We start from the raw sequence: 13,696 nt of genomic DNA, 5'->3' as shown, positions 1-13,696 counted from the left end.
GCTTTCATTGCTTCTCAACTTTTTTAGTCCATACAAGTGAATGGGTGCCAATATTTTTAAGCTCCAAAAATCACATAGGTCAGCATAAAAGTAATCCATATGATTCCAGTGGTTACATCAATGTCTTCAGAAGCGATATGATAAGTGTGGGTGAGAAACAGATAAATATTTATGTCCTTTTTTTACTATAAATTCTCCTCCCTGCTCAGTCAAGTCTCCACTCTCACTTTCACATGGTTCTTCTTTTGTTTTTGGTGATTCACATTTTTTATGCATATGCCTACTGGGCAGGGAAAATAATTTCTAGCAAAAATTTACTTAAATATTGATCTGTTTCTCACCCACATCTATCATATCACTTCTGAAGATATGGATTTAACCACTAGAGTCTTATGGATTACTTTTATGCTGCCTTTATGTGCATTTTGGAGCATCAAAATATTGGCACCGATTCACTTGCATTGTATGGACCTACAGAGCGGAGATGTTCTTCTAAAAATCTTAATTTGGGTTCTGCAGACAAAAGAAAGTCATGCACATCTGGTATGGCATGAGGGTGAGTAAATGATGAGAAAAATTTCATTTTTTTGTGACCTATCCCTTTAACTTTATAACATTGAATGAATTATCTACCTTGGAGTTCAATGTAAATACCATGGTAGGCCAACTTGAGTAAAATCATTCAGTACTATGTATTACCACCTCCTTTACATCACTGTATAATGGTACAGTATTGTTTAAGGGTTTATTAGCCTATTACTTATTTATTAGTTGTCTATATGCACAGAGGATATTACAGAGCTTGAAAGGCAAAGTTTTGATATCCCTCAAACATTCCGGTTAGAGGATTGTTCTGTTGTTTCAGATGTGAAAGTGAATCTAAACAGGCACCACATGTGACTTTCAGATGTGAAAGTGGAGATTTATTGTAAAAAAAGGACTTAAATATTGTTTCTCATTCACACTTATCATACCACTTCTAAAGACATGGATTTAACCACTGGAGTCTTATGGATTACTCTTATGCTGCTTTCATCTGCATTTTGGACTTTCAGATTTCTGGCCACCATTCAGTTGCATTGTATGAACCAACAGAGCTGAGATATTATTCTGAACACAAATGACATTTTTTTAGCAGAAAAGATATATTTCATTTTTGGGTGAACTATCCCTTTAAGACAATTAAAGTAAATGTTATAAATAATAATGCTCAGCATTCAAAATCTAATTGAAATCTGTTACATTATTTTGTCATTGTAGGCTAATATTTGCATACAGGATTGAAAGAAGACAGTCGTCTTTCTTAACTCTATTTGTATCCTGAACTGTGATTGGTGTTTTCTTCAAGTCTTTCCATATATGTTTAACCATCTCTATGCATATTACCATCAATCTCTGTCTCCCAATGTAAGTTTGGTTTTATAACTTGTATAACTATAATTTTACCCAAACTCCTTTCTGCCTGGCAAGCATGGTATTTTCTTCAGGAAATGCAAATCTGGTTTTGCTTTATATATTTGCCCAATTCACAGTGTATGCACTAAAGCTTACTGTATTGAGATGCAGGGAGAGAGGGAGAGATGTCTGGCCGTAACTGGAGCGCTAACGGAGCTATTGTTCTCGGTAAATTCCTTTCCCCCGCGCTCTCGCGCATGCCAGTCTCTCGTTCTTTAGGAGAAGAGGCATGCGCTCGTCCCGCTGCCCCTTTCGCATTGGCTGAACGGAGACCTCTGGTGTTTTTTTGCTTATATTTTTAGCAACGGAGGTCGGACTAATATTACATCGCGCGTGGTTGAAAGTGCTGATCATCTGCAGTGCTGCTGAGCGCCGGAGAACCGCAGTGTATTGCGCTGTGAGCAAATAACTTGAACGGTCGGGATCAGCATATTGAACGTGTCCTCGATTACAGCGAATGGTCTTCATTAACGAGTTAAATAGGAAGACAGTTGAAGTTTAATAGGCTACAAGGGTCTGTCTGTGGAGCGCTGGATATCTGATCTAGGATATTAGTGGCCCTCTTGCTGAGAAGCTTTTCGGGAAATGGCCAGTCCTGGAGACGATTCGGCTTCAAATGCCCAGCTGGAACAGCCCGAATCTGTGGAACCAACCCCTGAACCAGCGTTTCAAGAAGCACAGAAATGGATCGAGGTGAGTCCACTACACACATACTGGCAGCAGTGGATGTAAACATGTCATGCGCATCATTTTAATGTTTCTCTGCATTGCCATCTCTGCTTTGACACTCGGTTGGATCTAGGGTTTAGATGACGTGTTTGCCCTGCACACCTTATAAATATTGCAGTTGCGCCGTCACCTGTTGTTTTAAGTGCGACGGTGCATGAGCGTGTTTGGTTTCAGCGGTGGGCGATGGAGCCCCAACAGTGCTGGGATCATGTGCGCGGGATTCGGGCACTGTAATCGGACTTGAGCGGCTTTGATGGCTCACCGAATATTTCACGCACATGACCGCCATCAGCGATGGCGCAGCCTATTTCAACAGGGACAGAGAGTTTAGACTAAACAACTGACACTTTTTAGTTTAGAGGCAGTCGCTCTGTCGGACAACAAATTATGAGGAATTTGTAACTTTTTTGATGATGTGCACAAACAGTGATAAATTTACGTTCTGCGTGCGGACACGCCCCCTTTGCTGATTGATTCCAGTTGTTATGGAAGACAGGAACACGCCCCCTTGTCCTCTAACGGACACGCCCTCTTTTCTGAGCATTTCAGGTTGGCATGGTAAAGACCAGGCTCAGTTAAACAGTTTGTTTACAAAGAATCTTCTGCAGGGGAGGAATCTTTTATTTTTATTGTTTGACCTGCTTCACTGTCAAGTGTAACATATATTACTGTAGAATCCTTCCATCCCCAGAGATGTTAAAGGTTTTGTAGGCCTTGGTAATAATATTGTGACCTATTTAAGGGGGCGTGGATTGGATTGGGAGCATCCTCACGTCACTGATCTATATTTGAGGTTGAGCCGTGTGCATTATTTGTGATAGCTTTTTATTTGAGCAGAAATAGTGTGGTAGTAAATCTTTGGGGTGTTTTTGTATGTGAAATCTAAAAGGAGGTAAATGTGGCATAAAGTGTCCCACAGTATTTCTAATTTGTTATATTGATTAGTTAAAAGAAGAACCTGCATGGGATTTTAGGTTTTTGTGTGGTTTGTGTTGTGTTATTACATTTTACAAATGCGGTCTGTATGACGCTGCCATGTCATAATCTGTGGAAAGTAGAACATATCAATATCCATTCCCCCATTCTCTCAAACTGTCTTCATAACTAGCTATACGTCCATCTGTCTGACTCCTCTCACTGATGGTGTCTGCACAAGGCAGGAGTACAAGTTTTTGGAAGATCAGTATAAATAGACAGGCTGAAATAGCCTAGCACCCTGCTGTTCACAAATAGTTTTAACGGAATTAGCACACACACACGCACACAGAGATGCTGCTCCTGTTTCCTACTAAAAATGCTTTTCTCTTAGTGAGTCATTGAAAAACGTAGAGCATAATGGTTCAGAGCATATGGCACACTGACCTTCAGTGTAATGTTAATGCTACTATACGAAGATAGACTTGCCCTGTGTCCGAAACTGTGTACTGTCAGTGTGTACTGTATTTGAAGAAGGACGCACTTCTCGGCCAGTAAAACAGTATGTTCTTTTAGGTATGTATGCGAGTAGTATGCATATTTTTTACAAACTTTATGTGGGTATTGACCAGTGACCTGAATATATGACATAAGTACAACAACCGGAAAAATAACCCACTTTGATTTTGTTAAACAAGCACCATTTAAGCACAAAAAACAGCTTTCTTGGTATATATACCACTTACAGGTGAAAAGAGCCATCCAACTCACAGATTCACCTCTGTTCGTTTAAATCCAGCATTTTGAATGTGACATCACCTCAGCTCCCGAGGGATATGGGATCGTAAAGTGTCAGATTCTCGCCGGAAATAGTAGTTCATCCGGGATTTTCTCACTTACTGTTTTATGAATACTGAGGATTCGGACATACTACTCAAATGGCATACTGTTTTTGGCATACTAAATTCTAGAGAAGTACGGACACAGCGATGGAACTCTCTTGAGACACACCCCTAGAATGTGCTTTTGTGTAGTGGTCACAGTCAGATTTCTTATCGGCCAATTTTTTAAGTGTCATCTTAACAGTCTTTTACAAATGGATTTGAAAGACATGAGATACAAATAAACAATGCAAAGTTTTAAAAGTGAACTGCTCTTTTTATTAAATATTTAATTGTTTGAAAGTCCATTTAAAGTTATTTGACAGATTATTCACTTATAACAAAATAACATAATGTGTAGCCTATCTTAAACTACATGTCATAAGAACAACCAATCACTAACTGAGTGTTGTTAACCTTAAAGAAACAGTGCACCCAAAAATGAAAATTCTCTCATCATTTACTCACCCTCATGCCATCCCAGATGTGTATGACTTTCTTTCTTCTGCAGAACACAAACAAAGGTTTTTAGAAGAATATCTCAGCTCTGTTGGTCCATACAATGCAAGTGAATGGTGACCAAAATTTTGACGCTCCAAAAAGAACATAAAGGCTGCAAAATGGTAAACCATAAGACTCCAGTGGTTTAATACAACTTCTGAATCGATCCAAATGGTTTTGGGTGAGAACAGACCAAAATGTAACTCCTTTTTCATTGTACATCTTGCCATTGTAAGTAATGAATCTGGGCAAGATCATGATTTCAAGCTCGATTACACTTCCTTGTGCTTGATGCATGCGCAGAGCGCTAGATGGCGCTTGGAAGTGTAATAGAGCTTAAAAATAATGATCGCCAAGGAGTCTGCTGATGTCAAGATTTATAGTAAAAAAAAAAAAAAAGGAGTTACATTTTGGTCTGTTCCCACCCAAAACTGCTTTGATAGCTTCAGAAGACATGGATTAAACCATTGGAGTGATATGGTTTACTTTTATGCTGCCTTTATATGCTTTTTGGAGTTTCAAATTTTTGGTCACCATTCATTTACATTGTTTGGATCTACAGAGCCAAAATATTCTTCTATAATCTTCGATTGTGTTCTGCAGAAGAAAGAAAGTCATACACATCTGGGATGGCATGAGGGTGAGTAAATGATGAGAGAATTTTAAATTTTGGCTGAACTATTCCTTTAAGTACATATAACACAGAAAATGTTCGCGGTTTATTTTAAATGAGTCAGTTATTTCAGTCAGATTAACACCGATTCATGAGTCTTTTTGATTCACTAAAAATAGCTGGCTCAAAAGAGTCAGTCATTCTGGAATTGGAGAAAACGGTCAGTTCTGTATGTTGTCGATTTAACTAAAAAGAACCTGCTCAACAGAGTCATTTGTTGCAGAATTTGACCACTATACTGATAGTGCTTTGTTTCGTGCTGTAGATTCAGTAGCGGAGTTGAGCTGCCACTGAATAGTAGTGTATGATATCACTGTCTGTGTATTTTTGTCAGAGTGAGACAGAGACCCAATAGCAGAAGAACAGTTCAAAGGATTTATTAACAACCAATGTCAACATAAATTGTGCTGACGATGAATAGGAATCCCAGCAGCGGCTGCATAGGCAGGAGGCAAGGAAAAAGTCTGTAGTTGCGCAGCGGGCAAAGGATAAGTGTGTTCGTAGACAGGTGTATGTGTTGTGGTAGTCAGAAGCAGATCCGAAGGAAGAGTCCGTTGAAGCGTGGCAGAGAGCAAAGCCCGGACGAAGAAGGGCAGTCGTATTCCCGACACTCGGGCAGAGACGAAGAATCCTCCACTGGCGATTCGTGGGTGGCGAGGACAGGCATACGGCAAACTGGAAGGTAACCACACTTCCCGACGCGTGGGCAGAGACAGGCAACCAACAGATACACGAGACAGCACCAACTAGACAGAGAGCAAGGTTAGTTGCTTGATAGCACAAGCACTATGACATTCAGTCAACAATGAACTACATTAAACATTCAACAACACTGAACGATCCAGCATCGGACATGACACACGATGGGATTTAAATAAGCAGGAAACAAACATGGGGCAGGTGCCGCTCGCAACTGAAAGTTGTCATGATCAGCGTTCCTGTGGAAACAATCAGGGTTCCCATGGAAACGCTGATTCCACGTGCCAGCGGCACCTGAAACACATGAGGGCAAAATGTAAACACGCTTTGACCAAAACAAACAGGGAACGTTGATGCCACGGTCCTCATCAGACAAAACCCAACCTGACAAGGTGACAGGACCGTGACAACACCGGAGAGTGCACGGCAGTAACTCGTGCACGGTGGTCACTAACAACCGGACCCGTGTGCTCACACAAAGAAGGTACACAAAACACGAGACAGGATGATAATGCCACGGTCCCATCAGACAGGGACTGAACTTCATGAAAATCATTCGGTTCCGATATCTTAAGAAATGGTTCTTTGGAAACAGTTCCCATCCATATTACTTAGTTACTTGACCATCTAGCGATAGCAATCAACATAAAGCAGTCTTTACTGAAAAATGTTTGTGTGTGGTGTTGGATATTTAAACATTGACTCGAAATCTCAGAGTGGTCTTCTTCCCAATGGCATGAACAGTCCTGAAAATTGCATTCATCTAGAAAGGAAAAGCGTTAAGGTGAAAAAGGTACCTGCAATTGGAGAGCGTGAACGATATAATATTGATACATAGCTATATCTTGTTTATTAGTTCTGGTCGTCATTAGTAGTCTTGTTATCTTGTTTGCCCTTTTTGTACTTAAGCCCTTATGTTTGTCTTTGCCCTTTTTCGTGTATTGATCTTGCAATGTTGTCTTCATAGTTTGTTCTTGTTTATGGTTTTTTTGCTCATAGTCATAATTGAGTCAAGTTGTAGTTCATGTCTGTGCTCTGTTTTGTTTTGTATTATTGTTTTGATACTTTCACATTTTTTAATTATTATTATTAATAAGCACATGGGTTTTTCACATCATCACATCCACGTCTCTGAGTCTCATCTTCTGCGTGTGCTACTACATTACAACAGTGTGACAAATAATAACAATTTAGCTTTTTGTGACTCTACACTGCTAATCATTGGATAAAGTCACTTGTTACTGGAAACTACAAGTTTGTAGTGTCCACTTTTAGTTTGCTACTCGTCAACCCTGGTTAGAAGTGGCTCTTGGACAGAGTCTTGTATTTTCTACAGACTTTGTTTAGAGGAGAAATGACTTCTCATAGGGCTGTATCTAGAAGGTAACCATCCAAATGAAAAAGTTTCGTGAGAGTCACATTTGCTGTTTCTAAGGTTCGGGTTAGATTTAGGGGTAGGTTTAGGGTTTCTGTGGGACTCCAAATAAGCATAATAAACACAGTGTGTGAATGTTGCATGCGACTCTTGCAAGACTTTTGGCATCCAGATGGTTACCTTCTAGACACGGACCTCTCAAAGAGCTCATAGGTGTGTGCTGGATGGGACATGTGACATTGTACAGAAATTGTTTATCTCCCATTGCAACTGTCAGCGGATAGAGATGGACAGCAACAACCACACCACGTTACAGAAAGTCCTTCTCTGCCTTGGCCTATCAAATTTCAAGAGCAACAGAGTTCCTCTCCCTTTGCCTATCAGGTTTCAGAGCACCTCTCTCTTCCTCTGTCTGTTTCTCTCCATCTAACAATTTCAAAACCAATGTTAATCAGTCATAAACTTTACTCACCATGGAAACCAAATAGACCATGTCTTGTTGAATGCACTTCAACTTGTTGAATATAGAGTGCTTTCAGAGCATCTATCTGACAGATCAAGAGTATGAGGTCAAGTGTGTGTGTATGTATGTGTGTGTAAGTGAGAGAACTGGTACATTTCAGTACAGATGGCTCTGTCATATGACCTCATAAAGCCAGCTGTCACAGCTGTGCAGACACACACACACACACACACACACACACGCACACATACACACACACATAATACATGAGGGATTACACGATACAGCTTACACAGTGAGAGAGATTTGGGAGGCAGACTGTACCAGGCTGTATCCACAATTCACTTTTATTTATTACAGTCCTCCCATAAAACTCAGCTACTCCAATACTGAAAGCATAGGCCACATACTGTCTGAACTAGGGATGCAAATTCTTGTAACCAACCAATATTAATCGTCTGTTAACCTTTAACTGGCAAGCTTTAAATCTATCACAAGCCCTTTTGACATTTAATCATGTGCTGGATGTCATTATAGATATCTATAATTACATTTTCAATAGTTAAAATGCTAATTCTTGAGATCTACAATGGAATTACTATGAGTGAAAATGCAAATTTTTTATATCAGTAATTAGGTTTTCACTTGTAAAAACATTCATTCTTGATATAAAAAATAACGCCATTACCCATGGGAATACCCGTTCTTGATATTAAACATGGAATTACAACTAATAAAAATGCAAATTTTTGAAATTTACTTTTGGTGTTCACTAGTGACAATGTTACTTTTAGATATATTTAATGTTATTGTTACTAGTAAGAACTTTAGATATCTTGAATTGCTCTTCCATTTACTGATATCTGAAATCCCTTGCAAAAGGTTTTATCTCGCTATAAATTTACCATGTTTTTATTATAGTAATAACGAATTAACCATGATTGTAGCAACTTTCATTTTTGCGAGAATCCATGGGTTTACTATATGTAATATTGTAGACTGTAGTAACCATGCTTACTATAGTAAAACTATGGTTAATTTTCATATGGGTTAACCTTGATTTTTTTTTTTTTTTTTTTTTTACATTTGAACTATGGTATTTATGGTAAAACCATAGTAACATTTTTTTGTTTGTTTCCTTTATTATTAATTATTATTAATGACCTAAGTTCAGGCAAGAAACTTGTGATGTGTTAAGCCAGTCATTTCAAATGAGAAAACTGATAGGTCCTTTGACTTGAGTTTTCTCTCTTTGTCTAACATAAAAATTGCTCAGTTTTGCAGATAATCCGGTTTAACGTGTGCTTGAGACTTTCTCTGAAACTATTTGCTATTTGGGCTTTTCTTCTATCAGCTTGCATGGTAGGGCTGCTCGATTATGGAATATATTGAGATCACGATTATTTAACATGATTACTCACTGACTTTGGAAACATCATGCATTTATTGAATTTATTGAAAAACTTGTCTTTTTAACAGTGGATTTCCTTGAACTTGAAATGTAACCTGCACTGTGTAGGGGAGGAGGCTATTGTCATATGATAAGTTACATATGGTAGTCAACTAAAGGAAAGCCTCAATCACCATCATTTACAGCAGGGGTGCACACTTCTATGGAATGAGATCTTCTTTTTCATCATGTTATTGCAGAAAGATCTACCATGTACAATAAAGGCTATACACTATCACAACACAAAAATTTCAGTAGCTGGTAGTGAAATTTGACGATTCTCAATACCAGCTTCAAAACCACAACAAATAATAACACCTGACTAATATATTAATTATGGAAGAATGGGTTCAAATTCTTAAGTAATTATTCAAGACTAGTAAACAGTAAGTAATAAAATAACAATAAAAAAACAGCAATGAAAATGAATAGAACAAAAAAATTACAAATTAAGAAAATTCAGTGCTTTTTAACAGCTTTAAAGGTTTTTAACAGCTGTAGGCTATCAAGTATTCAAGTAAACATTCAGAATGAAATGCAACATAAAACTACAACTGGTCTTCACTGTATGATTATAATGCATTAATACTTTTTAAAGCTACTAAAGTTACCCAGTCAAGAGCAGTGAGTGTTTTTCTCATTTTCTTGACACTAGACAGCAGCAGGACTATTAGCTTACATTTACACTTACAAGTCTGACAATCTAATACAAATCTGCTTTATTTTCCACTGTTTATGTTCACTTTAGACATCACTCTCTGTGTTTACATGAATACTTTACCAAGATGGGCATTTTGGCGGAATTTTGAAATGTATTTGACCGTTCAGGCACGCAGGGCGCAGCTGTTACTAGATGGCTAGCGAATAATAAAATTATGTGCTCTGAATTACTTTCAACAGCAGAATAAGAATATGTACTTTCTAATAAGTGACACAGGCCTAGGCTATCAGAAACATAGTTGGTTATTTTTTCGTTATTGACATTTTAATTAGTCTGCTTGTCTGGTCAGGCAACTAAATCCACTTGTTTTAAAATCCATTATCCGCTTGACAAGCGTTAATGTCGAGCCCTGATTAAATATTGTATTCAACATTCGCCGATAACCATTTTTTCTCCTGCAGTATAGCTCCTAAAGTAAATGTATGTTGTTTTATAGGAGTTTTACAGATTATTTTGGAAAACAAGCCAAAAAAGACTAATCAAAAACATATTTTGTTCCAGTGTATAATGGGCTAAGACTACTCTCTCACGATCCATCTTTAACTCACAGAAAACAAACTCTCTTCTTAATAGAGCTGCGTATCGCCAATTTTCTTCATGGTAAGATACACACAGTGAACGTGACACATATATTATGATTCACTACGTCACGAGCCATCACATTATAATCTAGCTGCAACAAACGCGCGCGAGTGACAAGCATCCCCCTGCCAGAGTGTGCATCAGCTAGGAGAAGATTCAATCTCTTCCCCGGTCACTTCACAAAACTCATAGACGTGGCGCTGACCACACAGAGAAATGCCAGTTTTGGAGTTTATTTTCATATCCCACTTCCTTATTATTTGAACATTAATAAAGGATGCTTTAAAGATTTAATGCCGAGGTGTTTCATTGCGAAACAGAATGTGGCACAATAATCGTTTTATCTCGATTATCTTGTTTTTGTTGGAAGCCAAAATCATAATTGAAAATAAAATTTGATTAATCGCCCAGCCCTATTGCACAGTAAGCTCTGCTTTTGACCATGACACATAGAAGCGGGTTTTTAACAATGTAAGCTTTAGCAAAATCTGGCACTAGCACACATAGCTACTTTATGTCATTAGTTCAAATAAATCCACACATAGCTAGGCTAAGTCAGAAGTTAAAATCTGGGCTTTCCTGGTCCAGATTAGGGTTACGCCATTCGGCCAAGCTGGCAAGGCACACATGGCTCTTTGGAGCAGCAGCAGCACACAAGTCTTGGCGGTAGATCTGCATTGTTAGGGGTTTGTGTTTTTTGTGTTATGTGTTTGTGCAGCTTTCCTGCTTTGTTGGGGGATTATGTGTATGTCTAATTGTACAGCAGAAGCATGTCCTACATGCTCAATGCAGCATATCCTGTGTTTGTCTAATTATGCAGCAGCATATCCACATGCTAACACAGTATGTTTGTGTATGTTCTGGCAGTAGCTGGTCTACTTACTTGCTCTGCAGAAGAAGCAGCAGTGTGGCAGATCTAGTCTGCCAAGACCAAATCCTATCAATATGTCATACCCACATTAAAATGCTAAATCATTCCAAAGTTGTCATGTATGAAATGACCTAAGTTCAGGCATAAAACTCTAATTGGCGCAAGCTGATAAGTTCTTTTAACATGTTATCTGTTAGCCAATCAACTTTAATTTTCTCTCTTTGTATAACATTTAAATTGCTTAGTTTTGCTGATAAGCAGGTTTCACCACAGCGCGCTGCTAGAGTTTTCCTCTGAAGCACTCCACTTCCCTAGCACTACCTGTTTAGATCTGCTACATAGAGATTGTATGTATGTGTAACTGTGCAACAACATGTCCACATGCTAACACAGTATGTCTGTGTATGTTCTAGCAGTAGCAAGTCTTCAAACTTGCTCTGCAGCAGCAGCTTAGCAGATCTAGTTCACCAGAACCAAATCCTATCAATATGCCATACTCGCATTAATGTGCTAAATCTTAGTTGAGAGTTGTTCTGAACTTTAGCTTCACTACAAATATCATGGTTAAAATATGGTAACTGTAAAACCATGGTTCATTTTGTGGTTACTATGGTTAAATACCATAGTTGAACTATGGTTACTGTAGTAAAACCATGGTTAATTTATTGCAAGTAAACTCAAACTATTGCGAGGGAACGCAAAATGTATTGTGAGGACACGTAAAACTATTTCAGAAAAAAAGGGGGGTCCATAGAAATCCATTTCCAGATATCTGAAATACCAAATCTAACATAAATATAAAATAAAATAAAAATTAGCATTTTTTACTATTTTAAATTAAATTGTTGATATCAGGAATGGATCATTGTACTAGTTACAATGTAATTATTGATACCAAAACATGAATATGAGTGAATGATAGATCATTTATAAAATTCTAATGCAGTTACAGATATCAATAATTATGTTTTTTACTAGAAATTCTGTGTTTGATATCGAGAAAGAACAATTTTACTAGTGTAAATTGAATCTATAAATTGTATCCTGCACCTGATTAAATGTCGAAAGGGCTTGCAATATTAAATCAAACATGTGACCCAACAGACATAGGCTAAACATGTTTTTTCTCAATAAGGGCAACTTGTCCTTTGCTGTCATCATACCCTTTGTGTTATCTCCTCAGACCACCGTGCATTGCACTGTCTCTGAAACATGGACGAAATGCTGGGCTATAGAGCTCACAGAGTTCCGGCTTGGAGATCCACGAAAGGAGACAGGCCCCGATCAATTCTGGCCATATTTCTATGATCATCCGATAAAGATCTTGTGTTACGTGAGGCGAGGAGTAAAGGAATGTTTTCTTGGAAGAACCACAGCATTTCTTGTTCCCAGACTTTGCGAACTCGACGAGAGAAACGTGATCGATTCAAGGAATGCAAGAAACCCTTACATCAACGGAAGGTCGCTTCTGCACTGATGTTCCCGGCCAAATTGAGAATAGATACTAAGGATGGCTGCAAAATATTTACATGCCCACAGCAAGTGATGTCCTTCATAAAGTCAATGGAATGAGTAAGTCATTGTGTGATCCTCTCTATGCAGCCAACTGGGCCTGACTCACTGAACATTCACTTGACTATCCGAGGAAACTGAGCGCCTTTTTTGTTTCTTTTTGTGCTGGTTCTGCCTAGTGGCTGGAGTTTGTTTTGTGGAGGAACACACCTTCGGGACAGTTATGTGGATGAATCTACACGTTCTTTATGCTTATGACTCCTATTGGCTGGAGTTTGTTTTAAAGATTATTTTCTGTTGTGTAATTCTATCTCACAAAATTTGTATAGAAGCACCGGACTTGAGCAATCCTATGGCAGAGTTGTCGTGGGGGCTCTTGTTGGTGTACATGGACTGTTTGAGTTTAGAGGGATGGACGCCAGTTGACGCTGTCGTGTGCGGGGTTAAGGCGCACGTTTTTCTTTTTTCTGTGTTTTTTGTTCTGGGGAAGTTCGCGGTTTGATTGTTGCACTAATGTTTGAATGTGGTGTTTATAATTTTATTTTTGACACGATCTATTTTTATTCTAATGTGTCAAAATGTAAAATGTTAATGAGTGGATTGTCTCTCTCTATGTGGAATGTGAATGGGTTGGGGCACCCCATAAAAAGAAGGAAGGTTATTTCTTTTCTTAAACATAAGAAATATGATATTGTGTTTCTTCAAGAAACGCATCTTTCCCTGCAGGAAGCTGAAAAATATGGGAAGATATGGTGTGGACATGTTTTACATTAGATAAGTAAACATCTACAATTCAAATGTCTCAAAACAGATTAATGATAAATTAGGAAGAGTCATTATTGTTTTAGCAGAAATTCAAGGGCAATGGT

General features: G+C 38.3%; 1 protein-coding gene across 9 annotated transcripts in view; it reads left to right on the top strand.

Annotated features, from left to right (window-relative positions):
• The first annotated feature begins 1,587 nt into the window (after positions 1–1,587).
• The window catches only part of limch1a (LIM and calponin homology domains 1a), a 79,692-nt gene continuing 67,583 nt past the window's right edge, over positions 1,588–13,696 (top strand). For 6 of the 9 annotated variants that reach the window (XM_051701861.1, XM_051701863.1, XM_051701862.1 and 3 more), the window contains exon 1: positions 1,589–2,148. In XM_051701861.1, the coding sequence (XP_051557821.1) occupies positions 2,041–2,148 (108 nt within the window). In that variant the 5' untranslated portion in view covers positions 1,589–2,040. Of the gene's footprint in view, positions 2,149–13,696 lie in introns of all 9 variants that reach the window. The other 3 variants (XM_051701855.1, XM_051701857.1, XM_051701854.1) reach the window with 1 other exon arrangement.

This window comes from Myxocyprinus asiaticus, chromosome 7 (genome assembly GCF_019703515.2).
Source record: "Myxocyprinus asiaticus isolate MX2 ecotype Aquarium Trade chromosome 7, UBuf_Myxa_2, whole genome shotgun sequence".
NCBI classification, from domain to species: Eukaryota; Metazoa; Chordata; class Actinopteri; order Cypriniformes; family Catostomidae; genus Myxocyprinus; species Myxocyprinus asiaticus.
The sequence above is the reverse complement of the archived record's forward strand: the minus strand, read 5'-3'. Positions and strand labels throughout refer to the sequence as shown.